The 20,514-nt window shown below is 35.1% G+C and overlaps 1 protein-coding gene and 2 pseudogenes across 1 annotated transcript; 1 reads left to right on the top strand and 2 right to left on the bottom strand.

Moving 5' to 3' along the window:
* Positions 1-1,601: 1,601 nt before the first annotated feature.
* LOC146899282 (uncharacterized) lies at positions 1,602-3,056 on the bottom strand (annotated as a pseudogene).
* An 809-nt stretch (positions 3,057-3,865) lies between these two features.
* LOC146899283 (uncharacterized) lies at positions 3,866-8,360 on the top strand. The gene is made up of 5 exons (XM_085736738.1): positions 3,866-4,074; positions 4,278-4,478; positions 4,599-5,621; positions 5,970-7,215; positions 8,040-8,360. The coding sequence occupies exons 1-5, from the start codon at positions 3,866-3,868 to the stop codon at positions 8,358-8,360; spliced, it is 3,000 nt and encodes a 999-aa protein (XP_085592864.1).
* A 37-nt stretch (positions 8,361-8,397) lies between these two features.
* Positions 8,398-20,443, bottom strand: LOC146899284 (uncharacterized; annotated as a pseudogene).
* Positions 20,444-20,514: the final 71 nt, after the last annotated feature.

Here is a 20,514-nt window from a genome sequence, read left to right on the forward strand (position 1 = left end):
TTGAAATGCAATAAATAAGAGTATGTGAGTAGAAAAGAATAAAAAATGTTGTATTGATATTATATAAGAGACAAATAATTTAGGACAAAGAAAATTAGAAAAGAGAACACCTAATTTAAGACGGATGAAGTATTAGAGAGAAAATGTATTTTACTATTTTCATTCGTGATTAAATAGCGATCTTTTTGTAAAAAATGACTAATGCATTGTAAAATTTTGTAAATTATCTTATATTAAGGGACAAATAAAATCAAGTTATTGTGCTTAAGTGGTTTAATAAGCTGCATTAAAGGACGAATCGTTTGAAAAAACTCAAGTTCAATTACCCGTGTAACAATTCTTAATCAGACTTTACTTATCTCCCGACCGAACTCCAGATCATTAGAGTCCCTTTGCTTAGGAATCAGATGATTAGCACCAAAAAATATCAAAGGACAATTAAAAATTGAAAAATATTTTTCTTATAAATAAAGACAGAGGGAGCAAAAGTGTTTTTTTGGTGTTAAAACCCTCCACTTTCTATGATAATGAAATCTTACTAATCTGAAATTTGATGAAAGATAAATTAAGTGATCAAAAATTGTTTCACTCATGATTCAAACACAAGCAACTCCAATCGAATTCGTTGTCATTTTGTAAAATTTATTAATCACTTGAAAACAATCACTTAGTTAAAGGGAGTAATAGTGTAATATTGATTGTCTACCACTTACATGCATAGATTTTTTTATTCTTTTTATTTTTGTGTGTTTATTAATTCGTCCACCAAGATAGAGAAAAAATTATAGGATATTGTTTTGAAGATGTTATTTTCTTTTAATATAGGTAAATAATAACTAAACCTATACATTTCTTCCCTAAAAATAACTAAACCTATACATTTCTTCCCTAAAAAATAACTAAACCTATACATCTAGGTAAAATTCGTACTCTAGCTAGTTTTTTTTACGCCGTATTCTAACTAGCTAGCTAGCGAGTTTAGATTTCGCAAATCTTGTATACTAAATAAAAGAGCAAATCTTCCGTGTTAACGAAGGCAAAGGGTTAAAAAGACAAAGGGACTAGGAAAAGATAAAGAGTTTTTTTTTTGTTTTTTTGTTTTTTGGGAAAAGCCAAATTGATATATATATATATATATATATATATATATATATATATATATATTTAGCCATGCTCTGATACCAAAACGTGTATTGAAGTGCGAAAGCAAATAATTATGCAGAGTATGGATGGAAATAAGAGAACTTTATTATACAAGAGGAGAGGTTACAAAGAGATATGGAAACTAAGAAAAGAAAAGCGTGCCTAGAATGAAAAATTAACTTCCCTCATATAGGGAAATAGGGTTCACTATTTGAACCGGTAAAAAGCTACTGTAGAATTCGGTAGCTGGTTAATAAAATGATTACAACATGACAAATCACTGTTTAAGTCGGGTACACTTTGGGCCCCATCGACACTTATCACAATGATCACAAAATAACAGAATATTACAAAAATTTCAAAAAAGAAAAAGTAAAGAAAAGACTCGTTGGTGACTTATAACTTCACCACAATTATTTTGTCTTGGTGACTCATTACTACACCAATAATGATTTGTCTCTTCCATAATTATTTTTGACCAAAGAAAGATTCCTTTTTGATAATTGATATTGTTGCAGAGATTTTCTCTTGGTGACATAGCAATCTATTATTGTGTACCTTAGCACTTCATTATTGCTCAAATTATTTTGCTACGTGAGATTTCAAGGAATCCCAAAACTCTTCTAAAATTGGTTCTTCTTCAGGTTGGGATTCTCATGCAATATCTTCTTCAAAATAATCTTTTGATCCTAAGGATGAAGTAGACATTCTATCTTCGTTGGATGCAGCCTTGGTTGGAAAGGAACTGAAAAATTGTTTTTTCATGTATTCAAGGACACAGATCTTTATTTGATCTTCTTTCTCTTGAGGATATTTTCTCTGATAATAATTTTTAATTTCCTCTATAGGAAAGCTCTGAGAACTTTGTTCTTTATTTGTCTTTGTCTCATCAATTTTGATGGTGTGGCCAATATTGGCAGCTATAACTTTAATATCTTCAGGACTCATATTTGTCCACCATTTAAAGAAAAAGTTTCTTTGAATAATAGGAATATTATACTTATTTTTTGAGATGATGATAGTCCATCTTCATATCCAGGGTATTTGGAATTTGCTAAAATAAAGGCATGGACATTGTCCAAAAATCATTTTACTGGATGCCACTTTAGTAATTAAGGGACATTTATCACACCAGGAAGTATACAAATTTTGTAATTCTTCTGGTAGAATTTCTAAAGATGGTCCAAATTTTAACCACCAATCAAAGAACCAATTTGGTATAGGTTTTTCTACTATCTCCGGATTAATAGAGAAGAACCAAGAATGATTATTTTTTGGATTTTGGTAATAAAATGCCTGAGTAAAGGCCTGAATATAATCCCAATAATTGAAGTAAATAATTTTACTTTCGTCAATTTTAATAGCCTTTTCTCCATTTGGATTAAGACCCCAATCTTTTGGTAATAAAATCTTATTAATATGACATTTTGAGAAGCTTATAAAGCTTGCTGGATTGTCGTTATGATAATTATGAGTGATTGTTACTGATCCAGTAACTGATAATAGAATTTCTAGATTTGGTCTGGATTTTCCATAAAGACCAAGATATCCTCTAGATTCAAGATATCTTTCTTTAATTGACCAGCTATCATTATGGGTCAAAGATATATCTTCGTCATCAATATACATGACATCTTCTGTAACAGGATTCTCAAAAATTCAGAAATTTTTTCTTGAGGAGATTCCTCAGCTGCAATTTGTTTGTAAGATATTATCTTACTTGAGGATGAAGAAGATGCTTCATCTTTCTTTGAAGGTAAAGGCATTTACCTTCCTTTATTGTAGTGAACTGTTGTCCAATCCCCTATTGGAGGAATGTTGGTTTCTGGTTGAGGTAGCATTTTGCTACTCTCAGATCATCTTCCACGGCCATATTGACCGCGGACTCCTCTACCCCTATAAGGGGTTGTCATTCTCCCTGCAAAAATTCACGGGTTAAATAATTAGCAAGTGAATTATTTTCACCTTTAATATACTGAATATCAAATTCAAAGGCAAACAATTGAGCTTGCCATCCTGCAAAAATTTGTTTTGCAACCAGATTTTTAACATCTTTTTCAATAATTGATTTTGCAGAGCTACAATCAATTCTTAGCAAGAATTTTTGATTCAATAAATCACTTTGGAATTTAGAAATACATTTTATTATAGAAAGCATTTCTTTCTTAATTGTAGAGTAATTAGATTGAGTGGAATTCCACTTTCCAGAAGTAAAACGGACTAAAACTTCTTTGTTAGAATCAGGAATTACTTGTTTAAGGATTCCTCCATAACCTAAATTAGATGCATCAGTTTCAACAATCTTAAAATATTTAGGATTGGCTAAAGATAAACAAGGTAAACATTTCATTTTGTTTTTAATTCTTTGAACAGCATGAGTATGATCATCTGTCCAGGGTTTTGGGTTAGTTTTCAGCCTATTATATAAAATAGTTGTATCTTTAGACAAATATTCATAGTAGTCTGAAATATAATTTAAACTACCTAAAAATCTTTGTAATTGTTTTTTATCTATAATAACATCAGGGAATTTAGAAGCAAATTCAATACTTCTAGCTACAGGAAACACTCCAAAGATGCAGGATATGAGAGCTCAACACACACAGCAGTCAAACTCACTCAAGAGGAAAACCCTCCCTGACACTCATTCTATTCAGGAATTCCAACAAACTCCAAAAGACCCCCTAATGGCAAGCCTTGAGGACAAGGCTAGCCAAGGAATATGAAGATCCTAGCATGGAACTACAGAGGCTTGGGCAAGCCATCTGCAGTCAGAGCTTTAAGGAAGCTCATCACTGTTCAGTGCCCAGATATGGTCTTACTTAGTGAAACCAAATTATGTGAGTCTAATTTGAACCTTAATTCTAAACTGTGTCTTGATATTTTGCCTAATTACCATCTTGTTAATTGTGCAAAATGTAATGGAAAAAGGTCAGGTGGTCTAGTTATGCTTTGGAACAATGATGTAAACTTGTCTATCCACAATTTTAATACAAGATTTATTGACTGCTATATTACTTGTGCCTTAACTAATTTTAATTGGTATGCTACGGGATTCTATGGTTTTTCAACTCACAATGAAAAACATAAATCTACCTTATTGATTCTATTGCTAACACTCATTCTAATGCCAGCTGGATTATATTTGGTGACTTTAATATGATCTTAAATGGTAATGAAAAGATAGGTGGTAATATCATTGATTATAATTTAGCTGACAAGTTCCAAAGCACTATTGACTCTTACTCTCTTCTTGACATTGGTTATAATGGTTCTAAGTATACCTGGGCCAATAACCAAGCTGATGGTCACCATATCCAAGAAAGGCTTGATAGGTATCTGGCCTCTCAGACTTGGGTAGCCAATTTTCAAAATTATACTAACTATCATCTCCTTAGATATAGCTCTGACCACTGTCCTATACTGCTAGATTTTTGGGCTAACATTGAATGCAGGAATCCAAAAAAAGATAGACATATGCCCAGATTTGAGCAACTTTGGCTGCAAGATGAGGAGAGCAACCAAATAGTCCAGAATGCTTGGAAGTTTACTAAAGGTGGCATTGAAAATAAGCTTGAGGATACTCTAAACCAGCTTCACAGATGGGGAAAGGATAAGTATGGAGACATACCTAGGAAAATCAGCAAGCTTCATAAAGATCTCCACCAACTTAAGGATAGAATTCCTGACACTACTACTCTACTGACTATTAAAGAGAAGGAAACCCTGCTGGACAATCTCATGAAAGAGGAGGAATTATGGTGGGCTCAAAGAGCCAAGATTAATTGGCTCAAAGCTGGAGATAAGAACTCAAAGTTTTTCCACTTTAAATCCTCCCAAAGGAAGAGGAAAAACACTATAAAGTTTATTCAGGACAAAGATGGAAACAGCTGGAGTGATGTTAACAACATCAATAACACTTTTATTGATTACTTTTCTAATATTTTTGAAACCTCTAACCCTACTTGTATGCAGCACACTATAGATGTTGTTAAAGACAGAGTAAATCAGGAGGACTTTGATCACTTGCAAAAGGATTTCAGTGCTACAGAGGTGTTTGAAGCAATTAAGCAAATGAAAAGCACAGCAGCTCCTGGTCCTGATGGACTACATGCTCTCTTTTACCAGACATACTGGGATGTCATTGGTCCTGATATCTCTCAATATGTTCTAGAGGTTTTAAATCACAATGGTGATCCTGGTAATATCAACCATACTTTCTTATGTCTTATTCCTAAAATTAAAGATCCTAAAATTCCCTATGACTTTAGACCTATTGCTCTGTGTAATGTTATTTTTAAAATTCTCACTAAAACCATTGCTAATAGGCTTAAAAAGATTCTCCCTAACATCATTAGTCCACAACAAAGTGCTTTCCTCCCTGGAAGGCTTATTTCTGATAATACTATAATAGCTTATGAAGCTTTTCATTACTTAAAGAACCATAGAAATAAGAAGAACAATGTTGTTGGTATCAAGTTAGACATGGAAAAAGCTTATGATAGGGTGGAATGGAATTTTTTAGAGAATACTCTTAAGACTATGGGTTTCCCCTCTAAACTATTTCACACTATCATGCTTTGTGTTAGGAGTGTGTCTTTTTCTGTCCTTATTAATGGCCATCCCTCTAATTGTTTCAGACCCAAAAGGGGCATTAGACAGGGAGATCCCTTGTCACCTTATTTATTTATTATTTGTGCTGAGGTGCTTTCAAGCCTTATAGCTAAGCACTAGAATGATGGTAAAATTCATGGGATAGCTATAGCTAGAAATGCACCCCCCATTTCTCACCTATTTTTTGCTGATGATAGTGTGGTTTTTTGCAGAGCCAATAAACATGAGGCAAAATACTTAATGGACATCTTTTCAGAATATCAAAGGATATCAGGCCAAAAAATAAACCTCAATAAATCTGAGATGATGTTCAGCCCTACAACTACACAAAGTATTAAAGATGAATTCCAACAGTTCATGCCTATCCAGATTTCAAATACCATCTCAAAGTACCTAGGGCTACCTACTCATGTTGGAAGGTCAAAAACACAGATTTTTAGCTTCATAATGGACAGAATCAGAAGTAAGCTAAAAGGGTGGAAGGAAAGGAATTTATCATTTTCTGGTAGAGGTGTCCTTATAAGGGCTATGATTCAAGCAATTCCAACTTATGTTATGAGTATTTTTTTAATACCTCAAGGCATATGTGACAAAATTGAGCAAGCTATTTGTAGATTTTGGTGGGGTGGCAATGAAGACAAGAGGAAAATTCATTGGAAGAGCAAGGAAAAACTGTTCAAACCTACAACTCAGGGAGGACAAGGTTTCAGAACAATGAGAAGCTTTAATGAGGCCCTGCTAGCAAAACAAATATGGAGACTTCACCAGCACCCTGAGTCCTTCATAGGTAAATGTCTTAAAGCAAAATACTTCCCTCACTGTGATATTCTACAAGCCCAATTAGGTCACAAACCTAGCTTTGTGTGGAGTAGCATTTTACATGCCAAATGGATCATACAAAAAGGTGGTTGTTGGAAGATTGGCAATGGGCATAATGTAAATGTCTGGGAGGATAATTGGCTGCCTCAACAACATGGGTTTAAAATCCTAAGTCAACATACTGAAGCTTCAAACAACTTTCTAGTTAAAAATCTTATGAATGCACAAGGATCATGGAACCAAGCTCTCTTGGACAACCTATTCCTACCTTTTGAGAAGGAACAAATAAACCAGATTCCCTTAATCAGAGAGGATATCACAGATACTTTTATGTGGATGTTCTCAAAAGATGGTAACTATTCTGTAAAGTCAGGATATAACTTTATTAGAGATTGGCACCACAACAAGGAACAGGGCCCCTCAAACAATGTCTTAAATCACGCTATGTGGAAGAAGATAAGGGACCTAAACACCATACCTAGACACAAAGACTTCATGTGGAGAGTCTTAAATGATTCCATCCCCACCAGAATGGCTCTAATTTCCAAAGGGCTTCACGGGGATATGTTTTGCCCCATGTGTGTCACAAAACTGGAATCCTTAGATCATGTATTCATGGAGTGTCCTTATGCTAAAAAGGTTAGGTTTGGTTCCCATCTAAACATAAAATTCCCAGATGTGATGAAGGACAGAATTCGTATAGGAATAAAAAGTAAAATAAAAAGATGGATTTGGGGAAAGGAATGGTAAAAGAACGCGTCACACTCACTTCCAATCCAAGAAGGAATGCTAAGCTATGAAGAATCGCCACAACGGTAAGGAAGCCATTGATAAGACTCGATAAACTTGGTTCAATCCAGAACCAAAAAAAAGAGACAAAGCTCTCACAACACACAAAGTGTATTTTTTTAATCAAAATTCTACATGTCCTTTATTTCATCAAACAAATTACAATTTATAGACTTGATGCTAAGTATCTCAATGATCCCTAATTAATTAAAATAACTTCTAATCATAATTTAAAGAAACTAAGAAATGGCGTATTAGCCTTACAAATAATTTTTGAGTGTTGACTATATGATTTCAAAACCATATATTCAACCAATAAAAACCAATGAATAGCCAAAATAAATTTGACTTTAAAGCCTTGTCTTGAAGTGCATGCGATGGTTTCTTCAAATTTCCATAACGGAAGGATATTGTGCAATTAAATGATAAATGTTGTTATCATGCATTCAATAGCCAAATGATTCTTCTAATTCCTTCCATTATACTATCAATGACCTGTTTCTAATCAAGACCCCCATAAAAATTTAAAGTTAAACAATTTTGATTAAAAAAACGTGAATAGACCAAAAAAATGAATAAAACATTCTTTTTTTTTGTGTGTTTTTTGTAAATTTCCTTCCACATGCTTAATGAGCTCTTGATCACATCAAGATGACACTGAGTACTCTTTCCAGGATTGGCTACAAAACTTAATTGAGTCTGAGGATGCGGATACCATTACTTATGCAGCTTCTGTGATCTATAATTTATGGTTCTCAAGGAACAAACTCATTTTCAACAACAACTTTTCTAGTGAAGAAGACACCATTCAACAAATCAGTACAAACATTCATGATTACCAAACTCGTGACAACATCAACAAAGCATCAACATGCATGCTTCCTATAGGAGTTATGACTCATAACCCTAGATCCAGAAATGTTTTCTGGGAACCACCAGACAACAATACCATCAAAGTTAACACCGATGCAAACTTATCAAAAGAAGATACATAGGGTTTGAGCGCGATCTGCAGAAACAACGTTGGAGATGTTATAGCAGCAGCCACATGGTGCCTCCCTGGTGCTCACGATCCCGCAGCGCCTGAAGCTTTTGCAATCTACCTGGCCATGGATCTCGCGGCTGAGAATGGCAAACAAGGTCAAGAGTTTGAATCAGACAATGAGCAAATAATTCGCATCTTATCTGGAAAAGATGAAAAGCCAAACACTTACGTTGGCAATATTATAAGTGGCATTAACATTATAAGAAATAAGTTCAGACATGTTTCTTTCAAACATGTGGGTAGAAAAAGCAATAGTACAACACATAGGTTAGCCCAACAAGCTTTAATTGAGCCCAATAAAATTTGGCTCAATGACACCCCCACGTGTATTGTAACTAATGTCTTTATGGACAATTATCATCAATAATAGTTGTCGTTTTTATTCAAAAAAAAAAATTCAATACTTCTATGGATAGGAATAATTGTAACACCCATAATAGACGTATCTAGAAAGTCTAGCATGTGTATTAGTTTAGTACTGGATACATTAAAAATTTACAACAATACAACTACGAATGAATATATATACAACCAAATGCGTTCATACATAATAATACAACTCAACTTTCTAAAGTATAATTGATGCATCTTTGAATATCCACATCGTCCTGCAGCGGTACGAACGAACACTTGTCGCATCATCCATTCGTCTACTAGCTTGCTAATCCAACCTGTTTATCTGAAACAAATAAGGATTGGGATGAGACATAATGTCTCAGTGAGTTCCCCTAAATCCTAGGCTATAGGCAACCTCAGGGGAAACCTACGGTCACCACGTGTCTAAAATACAACCTGACGGTTGATTATACATGTGTGGGGACTTGCATACTTAGACGGTCGTGCATACTAGGGCCGTCATAGTCTTATCTCACTTGTTATAGGCTTCACTTCCTATACGTGTCATGGCGGTCAAGGGGAATCTAAAACCGCAATGCCAAGAATACGCTCTACGTATCAAGGCCTAAATATACTATAATCATGACACAATTCTAAACTGGACGATTAGGGGAAACCTAAGATCGTCATCGGCGTATCTTTCTCTATTTGCTCTAATGCATAATACGATGTTTCTAACAACGTATCTTTTCTTGCTATCATACTAGTTTTGACGATCTACGTCTATGTTCTACTATTTCTTGACGATCTACGTCAAGGCTCTACTAATTCTTGACGATCTACGTCAAGGCTCTATGACATAACATAAATATGTCTAATAAATATGCATAGTCAGATTCATTCATGAAGTTAGCGTTTAACAATCAAACATTATCTGAGTTCATTTTACGGAAAGCCCCGAGTGGAGTAACCCTGAGCGCAATCCCTATCTATCCGATGGAAACCTATCTAAGGTATAACCAACGGCACTCCTACAGTGACGTGTGGGATCCTTACGGCTAACCCCGTTTCACCTAATGGAAACCCCTTGAACCAACCTAGTGTGGACACAAGAGACACGACCACTACATCTTGCTTACTAAGTGACATGCGGGTTCCTTACGGCTAACCCCGTTTCACCTACTGAAAACCCCTTGAACCAACCTAGTGTGGACACAAGAGACATGGCACCTTTAACTTTAAAGTCTTGGTCTATATATATGCATGAGTATTAAATCTATACTAGCTATCTCTTTTACCTCGGATGCCTATACGATCCGACTAGAGGTAAACTATATGCTTGCTTAACTTGCTACGTGAAGAGATATCTAATCAATTCACGTCTTGCCATACTCGTATGGAACTCTAGTTTCTATACGAAGAGAATACTCTATATCACTTCGCATCTAATCAAGCATACTACTCTTGCATAGCATTCTATTCTTTACTAACTATTCTAGTTCTTGACAAGCTATGTCAAGGCTTTACTTTTATTCCCTTCCTTAGTTCTTTGCTACCCGAGTATTTTGGCTAAACTCTCTTGAATCACTCTTGCCATTCATGTTAAGATTGCCATGATTTTCATTTCAAGAATCGTTTGATGTTATGTGCATTGCCTGGATGTTGTTTTGGGGTTATTAAGTTGTAAAACGTTGAAAGAAAAAGCTTCGGAATGCACCACGGACCCTGAACTGGGCCAACAGACCAAAGCAAGTTGGCCAAGTCCAGAGAGCTGCGCTAATAGCTCAGCTGGGGCGTGGCTCATCCTGAAAATTTCGCTATTAGCGTAGATTTCGTTAATAGCGTAGTTCTTCAGGTCTGTGGTACCAAATTTCCAATTTTCAACCCAAAACTCATCCTAATGGTTCCTGTAATGCACCAAAACATCCAGCAACATATATATACATTATAGAACATCTTTCATGGCAATATTAACATGTACAAGACTAGATCAAGGCTAGGGTACTAAAAATCATTTTTCTCTAAGCTTAACTAAAATCATGATTTTCTTGCAATTAAACACATAAACCCAATGGTGGGTTCTATCTAAGAACTCACCTAACATATTCCTTGTGATTCCTCAAGTTCCAAGCTTTCCCAAGTTCAAACCCTAAGCCAAGAATCCTTGCTCAATCCTTTCTCTATGTTGTTTCTTGTCCTTGAAGCTTTTATGATTCTTGTTTGGTTACCAATTGCATGATTTGGAAAGCCTTGGATGGATTGGAGAGGGAAGGAGGGGCGCATTTCTAGAGAGAAGGAGGAGAGAATTCTTTACCCAAAAACCTAGAGAGAGAAAGTCATGAAGATAATGAAGATTTTGGCCCAAAACCACTTATATACTCCCTTGTGCGAGTTTACTTAAATGCCCTTCGTCTCAGTCGTGTTTACCTGACCCTGATACATAACTCATGCTTAACTGATATTACTTATAAATATCTTCCGTCGTACTTAACTTTCTTCATCATAATCACTTTCCATGAATCTTAGTCCTCGGATACATTTAACAGATGAAATTTCCATTAGCTGACAAGTGGGATATTACACTCTACCCCCCTTAAAAAAATTTCTTCCTCGAAATTTAGAAATCATCTACAATCATCACAACTATAATCTACCTCCTTTGGTTTTTGTTATACAATATCCGATCAAACTCACTCCGAAGCGTTTCGAAGCATACTTTCCTTATCAATACATGTAATTCTTCCTCTTTCTTATTCTGCATATGATTGAATATGGTCTCTTCAATCTTACTATCTTTATCAAAATCACAGAACTGTCTGAGAACATAGTGATTAAAACTAACTTTTGTTATATGAGGATTGCTTGTCTCGGATCTATTCCTTCTCTGCTTAGCATGAACTCTGCATCTAAGTAACTTTTCTCTATCTGAACCACTCAGGATTTGCCTTTAAACTGGAGTTCTACTGATATCCAGGTTTTCCCAGTAGTGCTTACTTGTATCTAACACATCTTATCATGCATACATCTTATCATGCATACATAATCTTTCTTGCCGCACCTTGCGACTTTTGCCTCTTACTTTGTTACTCATCTTGATGATTCAGCAAATCTATTATCTCTTTTCGGAGTCTTAATAAACCTTTCTATCTCTTCATAATCTCCCTGTACTGCAATTCATGGGTAACTTATCTAGCTTGGCATGAAGAAGTGAAATTAACTACACTGATTCATCTGACAATCTATTAGCCTGTCTGACGGTTCAAATGCTCTTGAAACTTTCTAGTAAGTCCATTTGCACTTGCATTGAACGCTCTAAGCACAAATCCGTGCATCCCGTATGACATGAGTATCACATGGGCATTGTCATTCATAAAACTTTATCTTCTAGTATTGGCATACTTTCTAGCGCCATTGCTTGTTAGTTAATAACGATACTCATTTTAGCTTTTGTTTCTAAGAGTTTCTAAACTTTGGTACATAGGTTCTTGGAGCGAATAGATACATGACTAGAAAAATATCATTTTAAAACTGAGTCTATACTAGTACTGCAGAACCACAGGACGAGTCTCTATATCTGAAAAAGGTTTTACATCTCGCCCCAAACTTGTCTCTAACAAGTTGGTCCTGAAGTATGTACGTCTTAAGTGAGCCTGCTCACTTACGACGCGTCTCATTAGTTTCAACAATGTGAAATTTCATGTATTTTAAAACATCGTTCCCAAGTTCCTTAATACCAATCTTAACTTTAAAAATCATAAAATCATGGCTTGACACCATTCTAGAAAGTACCGTTATCACCTAACAAGTATGGTATAAAATGGTATGTGCTTCTCCGTGCATATTTCATGTATCGTACACCATTAACATAACACATACTCTTCCTGACTAATAAACAGCTCATCTACGCATTTAACATCACCAAATAGGCAACCCGATTCATTCATCTGTGATAACTCTAGTCTTCCCTGTCTTACTTAAGTGAAGATACATCCTCTATACTTACTTAGCATATCGAGAATTCCTTTCTTGTCTCATAATACTTCTCACTAAAGCTACATCACTATCTTGAACGATCTTTGCGAAGGTTCTTACTACCAATTTCCATGTTCCATGGCTACTGTTAACAACTTTACTGATTAACTTTCCGTTGCGCTACTCTGATTCTCACCGGTTGGCTTCAACCATTACTCTGATCCGTCGAGACGAATGAACTTTATTCTTCTTCTATCATTACACTAATATCTGCTTGAACTCTGCTCGATACTTCTATGTTACGTGCTACTCTGCAACCTCGCTCTACTCTTTGCTGGTAAGATTGAATCTCAAGGAAACTTTCCTCTGGACATATCAATGTCATACTTACTCTTATTCCCGAGTAACTTAACTCAAGGAGCATATCTTTTCTATTACATACCTACTATTCCATGAATCGTTCTTACAACTTCCCATGGTAAACTCATCTTGCACTCGGACATACTTCCTTATGCATCTAACATTGTATCTTCGTATCTCGCATACTATGTTTTGCTTAATTCTTCCTATGCTTGCTCGTTAATTTTTCTCACTAAGAAAATTTCGTAAATTAGCACACGGGTCATTGACGTTGATGATTTTCAACTATATAAAAACATATACTGAATCTAGGTCCCAGACGTTACTCTAAATTCACAGAACGAGTTGACAACACATACGTGCCATCAAGTCTTAGTTCTAGTAAGTTTAGCCCAAACTACGCGAGTAGTAACAGACCGGTACCTACAAAAATTCATTTGAATTTCAAAAATGTCAACTTCAATCACCCTTATGTGTATATATTTCCAAAATCATGTAAACTTTACGATTTGACATCCTAACGAGCCTTCGCAAGTCCATCAAGCAAAACATAGATTCGAGGGGTACTCATAACTCCACAAAATCCGAGAGCCTTGTGATTTCATACTACTCTGCACCACTTTAACTTCTTACTTCATGCCTTCACATCTGTGACTTCTATCCTAGATACTGGTGCCTCTAAACTCTTGGTCTAAACTCATTCTTATCTCTTGACACATTAACTCCCAAAGTTACCTTAAACCGGATTGATTCCGTTAATACTTGTCCATGCATTTTTCCTTTGAAAACCTTAGGATGTGATATGCATTCGTCACTCGATATCAAAAAATTTCATTGCATAAAAGATGGTGAAGACAACTCTCCAATAGTCACTGTATTCCCTAGAGACGAACTGAAATTTTTCGAGAAAACCGAAAATTTCGCTCCAGGTTCGCTATTGACGAGTTTCTTCAGCTCAATTTTCAAAAAACATACTTTGCATAAATTTTTATTTCTCAAGTAAATCAATGCACATCAGTCATTCCCAACATCTAAAATATCCTACTACATATGCATGGCAAGCATCAACCTAATTCGATACTATTCTCGGCACTTTAGAAATTAATGCCTCATTCCTGATAACATAAAACTTTCACTGAATCCTTTTCTACTACGAGTAGCTTGCTTCTTTGCGTTGCCGCTTAACGTAACTTCCCGAACACTAGAACCTTGTTCACTTTGAACATTCAAGTCCATAACTTCAATAACATAACGCTAATCCTGAGAGTCTACTAATTCTGCCAACGTACGTCGACTGCTCTCTATCTTGTAGCCTTGCGCTTAATTTCCGGAATACAATTCCGTTCTAACTACGACCCTTACTGAAGCTTCAGGTCCTGCTAAGATATTTCCATATTCTTCACTTACGGGTATACAAAGTATCATTAACAACTTACCCAAAACTATCGGAACGACCCTTCTCAACATTGTCTTACATTCCCGGAAGATTCATACTTCTACTTGCTTAGTTCACCGGCCACCTACTGGCACGATCAACTTCTTACTAATACTCATTCCGAGTTCTTACTTCTGAGTTCACACTTTCTGGTGCATCTTCATCACATACTTCGTTCCTCCAGGGTCCTATTCAGCTCTCAGGCATGCATTCTAGTCGTCGAATGCTAAATTGTGTTGATCAGACTCAACTAACAACAACAACTAGAACATTTCCCCGGAACCCAATGGTCCCACTACCTTTGTTGTAACTTAATGACCCAAGGCACGATCTGAATCGACCTGCTCTGATACCAAATGTAACACCCATACTAGACGTATCTAGAAAGTCTAGCATGTGTATTAGTTTAGTACTGGATACATTAAAAATTTACAACAATACAACAACGAATGAATATATATACAACCAAATGCGTTCATACATAATAATACAACTCAACTTTCTAAAGTATAATTGATGCATCTTTGAATATCCACATCGTCCTGCAGCGGTACGAACGAACACTTGTCGCATCATCCATTCGTCTACTAGCTTGCTAATCCAACCTGTTTATCTGAAACAAATAAGGATTGGGATGAGACATAATTTATCAGTGAGTTCCCATAAATCCTAGGCTATAGGCAACCTCAGAGGAAACCTACGGTCACCACGTGTCTAAAATACAACCTGACGGTTGATTATACGTGTGTGGGGACTTGCATACTTAGACGGTCGTGCATACTAGGGCCGTCATATTCTTATCTCACTTGTTATAGGCTTCACTTCCTATACGTGTCATGGCGGTCAAGGGGAATCTAAAACCGCAATGCCAAGAATACGCTCTACGTATCAAGGCCTAAACATACTATAATCATGACACAATTCTAAACCGGACGATTAGGGGAAACCTAAGATCGTCATCGGCGTATCTTTCTCTATTTGCTCTGATGCATAATACGATGTTTCTAACAACGTATCTTTTCTTGCTATCATACTAGTTTTGACGATCTACGTCTATGTTCTACTATTTCTTGACGATCTACGTCAAGGCTCTACTAATTCTTGACGATCTACGTCAAGGCTCTATGACATAACATAAATATGTCTAATAAATATGCACAGTCAGATTCATTCATGAAGTTAGCATTTAACAATCAAACATTATCTGAGTTCATTTTACGGAAAGCCCCGAGTGGAGTAACCCCGAGCGCAATCCCTATCTATCCGATGGAAACCTATCTAAGGTATAACCAACGACACTCCTGCAGTGACGTGCGGGATCCTTACGGCTAACCCCGTTTCACCTAATGGAAACCCCTTGAACCAACCTAGTGTGGACACAAGAGACACGACCACTACATCTTGCTTACTAAGTGACATGCGGGTTCCTTACAGCTAACCCCGTTTCACCTACTGGAAACCCCTTGAGCCAACCTAGTGTGGACACAAGAGACATGGCACCTTTAACTTTAAAGTCTTGGTCTATATATATGCATGAGTATTAAATCTATACTAGCTATCTCTTTTACCTCGGATGCCTATACGATCCAACTAGAGGTAAACTATATGCTTGCTTAACTTGCTACGTGAAGAGATATCTAATCAATTCACGTCTTGCCATACTCGTATGACACTCTAGTTTCTATACGAAGAGAATACTCTATATCACTTCGCATCTAATCAAGCATACTACTCATGCCTAGCATTCTATTCTTTACTAACTATTCTAGTTCTTGACAAGCTATGTCAAGGCTCTACTTTTATTCCCTTCCTTAGTTCTTTCCTACCCGAGTATTTCGGCTAAACTCTCTTGAATCACTCTTGCCATTCATGTTAAGATTGCCATGATTTTCATTTCAAGAATCGTTTGATGTTATGTGCATTGCCTAGATGTTGTTTTGGGGTTATAAAGTTGTAAAACGTCGAAAGAAAAAGCTTCGGAATGCACCACGGACCCTGAACTGGGCCAACAGGCCAAAGCAAGTTGGCCAAGTCCAGAGAGCTGCGCTAATAGCTCAACTGGGGCGTGGCTCATCCTGAAAATTTTGCTATTAGCGTAGATTTCGCTAATAGCGTAGTTCTTCGGGTCTGTGGTACCAAATTTCCAATTTTCAACCCAAAACTCATCCTAATGGTTCCTGCAATGCACCAAAACATCCAGCAACATATATATACATTATAGAACATCTTTCATGGCAATATTAACATGTACAAGACTAGATCAAGGCTAGGGTACTAAAAATCATTTTTCTCTAAACTTAACTAAAATCATGATTTGCTTGCAATTAAACACATAATCCCAATGGTGGGTTCTATCTAAGAACTCACCTAACATATTCCTTGTGATTCCTCAAGGTCCAAGCTTTCCCAAGTTCAAACCCTAAGCCAAGAATCCTTGCTCAATCCTTTCTCTATGTTGTTTCTTGTCCTTGAAGCTTCTATGATTCTTGTTTGGTTACCAATTGCATGATTTGGAAAGCCTTGGATGGATTGGAGAGGGAAGGAGGGGCGCATATCTAGAGAGAAGGAGGAGAGAATTCTTTACCCAAAAACCTAGAGAGAAAAAGTCATGAAGTTAATGAAGATTTTAGCCCAAAACCACTTATATACTCCCTTGTGCGAGTTTACTTAAATGCCCTTCATCTCAGTCGTGTTTACCTGACCCTGATACATAACTCATGCTTAACTGATATTACTTATAAATATCTTCTGTCGTACTTAACTTTCTTCATCATAATCACTTTCCATGAATCTTAGTCCTCAGATACATTTAACAGATGAAATTTCCATTAGCTAACAAGCGGGATATTACAATAATAGTTCCTCTATCAATTTCATGACCTAGAAATCTAATTCTTGTCTGAAATAATTTCATTTTTGGGGCGGAAAGCACCAAACCATTTCGTTTAATAACATCCTTAAATATTTTTAAATGTTTAAAATGTTGATCAATAGTTTTAGAAAAAACTAAAACATCATCGATGTACACAATTATAAAGTCAGAATATGAATTAAATATTTCATTCATAATGTTCTGAAATTCAGAAGGGGCATTTTTAAGCCCGAATGGCAAAACAAGCCATTCATATTGCTCAACAGGGACAGTAAAGGTTGTTTTATATCTATCAGATTCTTTAATTTGAATTTGCCAATATCCGGATTTCATATCAAATTTTGAAAATATTAAAGAAGTAGATAATGTATCTAGCAAATCCTTTTTATTTGGAATAGGATAGCTAATCCATTTTAACACCTTATTAAGGGGTTTATAATTTATAACAAGTCTAGGAACACCATGTTCCTTTTCTGCAGCTTTGTTCACATAAAACGCAGTACAGCTCCAAGGGGATTTAGATTTTCTAATAATACCCTTTTTTAAGAGACTTTGAATTTCCTCTTTACACAAATCAAGGTATTCTTGATTCATTTGAGCCGGTTTGGCTTTAGTAGGGATCTGATTTTCATTAAAATCATCCTCATAGGGTAAGGAAATGACATGTTTCTTTCTATCCCAAAATGCATTGGGCAAATCATTACAAATCTCACTATGAAATTGTGATTCTAAAGACTTAATTTGCCTTTTAATTTCTTCTTTATTAAGTTGGTCATCAATATTTAAAATATTGATTTCCTCTTTGAGAAAACATAATTGTTTTTCTTTTTTAAGAAGGATGTTTTTAACCTCATTAAGCATCCTCGTATGAGGATCAGAAATAAATTCAAAAATAATTTTTTGATTATTGATAAAGGTAGTAATTCCCTTTTGATCAATATTCGTGATAGGCATAATATTTTGCAAAAAAGGAGTGCCTAAAATAATTCTATGAGTTAAATTTTTAACTAAAATAAAATGAGTATGTAAGCAAATATTTTGATTACAAATATAAGTGTTAGGAAGTTTATATTTTACTTGGAGTTTATCTCCTCCAACCTGAGTAAGAGATTGAGTGGTTTTCGAAAAATATTTAGTAGGGATAATCCCTTCTTGAATGCAGTTAAGATCTGCACCGCTATCAACCAAAGCAATTTCATTTTTTAAAATAAAATTTTATTAACTACTAAGGTGATTTTTATAAACCACTTTTGAGAAGTGAATCTTTGAAGAGCATTTAAATAAGTCTTAGAACTAGAGGGAGTATCATCTTTAGAAGTATCAACTTCTTTTGATTTTTCCAAAATACTAAGTCTAGTAGATAATATATTATTATCTTTTTTAATATGAGATATTTCAGATTTTAAGAGATTTATTTCTCTTTTTAAGTCATTAGTAGAAACAGGAGTTTCTCTAATATTAGATTCTTGGAATCTAGATAAAACTTCACTAATTTGATAAGGTGCTTCTATAATTTGTGGAGCCTCCCTTTTAGAATTTTCTTTTATAAGAAACTCAATCATTTTTCTCTTCAGGTTATTATCTGGAATGGATTCTAGAATTTTTAAAGTTTTATCATGTTCTTCAGTAAGAACATTTAAACCATTCATTTCAACAATTGATTTCCAATAATCAATTTCATTACTACATTGACAATTATTATTGTCAGAAGAGGATTTATCTTCCTCTGAAGAAGATTCATTAATGAAATCTATTTCATTATCAGATATATCTGATTCAGAGTCAGAATTAATTAAAAGATCTTTCTCTAATTGAGCACGAAGATTTTCATCCTCAATTTCATTTAGGGCTTTTTTAGTCCAGCATTGATTAGCATAATGCCCAGCTTTCCCACATTTGTGGCAAGTAATATCCTTTGAAAACTTATTTGCTTTCCTTTTCCTATTAGATTTAGGAATTTTTTCTCTAGGTTTATTTTTAGAATAATCCTTTCTTCGTTTCTTCTTATTAGAAGATCTTTGAGGATTTCTCTGATCTCTATAAGTTTTATCTTTGGAAAGATTTCCTTTACCTTTGGCTTTATTACCAGGAGGTTTCCCAAGGTCGAAAGCAAATTGTTCGCAAAATTCACCAAGTTGGTGTTTTTCAGTTAATTTCTGCTTTTTCAATTGATTTTTAAGCTTTATGTCATTACATAAGGCTAATCCTTCCTGAATACAGGTATTTGTTATCTGACCAAAGGTTAGATTGTCATAATTAATATTAATACCATCATTTTTATTTCTCAAAGTTTGCCTAATTCTTTCGGCAAAAGCATGGGGTAAACCATCTACAAATTCAGATTTCGAATGGTCACTACTAGAATTTTTTAGCATAAAGAGTTTAGATAAAAAAATGTATCTTTATACCATCTAAAATGTGTCAATGAAGGACATCTAAGATTTTAGAGTAAAGTAGTGATTCTTTCTCCTACTGGAATACTAGTTCCAACAAAATTTTGTAAAATAGATAGGCACAGTGTATAAACTGCATCTTCTTCACTAGTACTATTAATAGGGCTACTACTAGTGGAGGATTCAATTTTTACAAGTTTCTTATGAGAAAGAATTTCTTTCCTCTGGGAGTCATTGTGGTAAAAATCCCACCAACCTCTTAGTTGGCCAACGAATCCAGTGGTGATAAAGGCAGCTATAACGCTACCAGAATTGCCTTGTTGTTTACAAATAGTAGAATACATAAGCATTTTCTACGTAACATCAACAATTTGTTTTTCATTTAAGCCATCTATGTTCCATTCATAAATAGATCTTCCCGAATAGGAATTTTGATAAAAGTCATTTTCTTCATATAATAAATCTTGAGGTGAAGGTCTTTGATAATAATATTTATCCACAAACCTTTTAGTATAAATTGGGTTTATGCCAACATTATCTTTATTAATGTCTTGATTAGCAAACATGATCGCTAATTGATCAATATCCTTAGTATCATCATTGCTATCAGAGATATCTGAAAAATTAGAACTATCAGAATTTTCTTTATGTGAAAGAACTATCATCGCTAAGTTTTTCTTCTAAAATGGAAATAAATTCAGTTGATTCACTATCAATTTTGAATCCATAATTTCGG

The sequence above is a fragment of the Medicago sativa genome, chromosome 8 (assembly GCF_051527215.1).
Source record: "Medicago sativa cultivar Bolivia chromosome 8, Bolivia_mono, whole genome shotgun sequence".
NCBI lineage: Eukaryota > Viridiplantae > Streptophyta > Magnoliopsida > Fabales > Fabaceae > Medicago > Medicago sativa.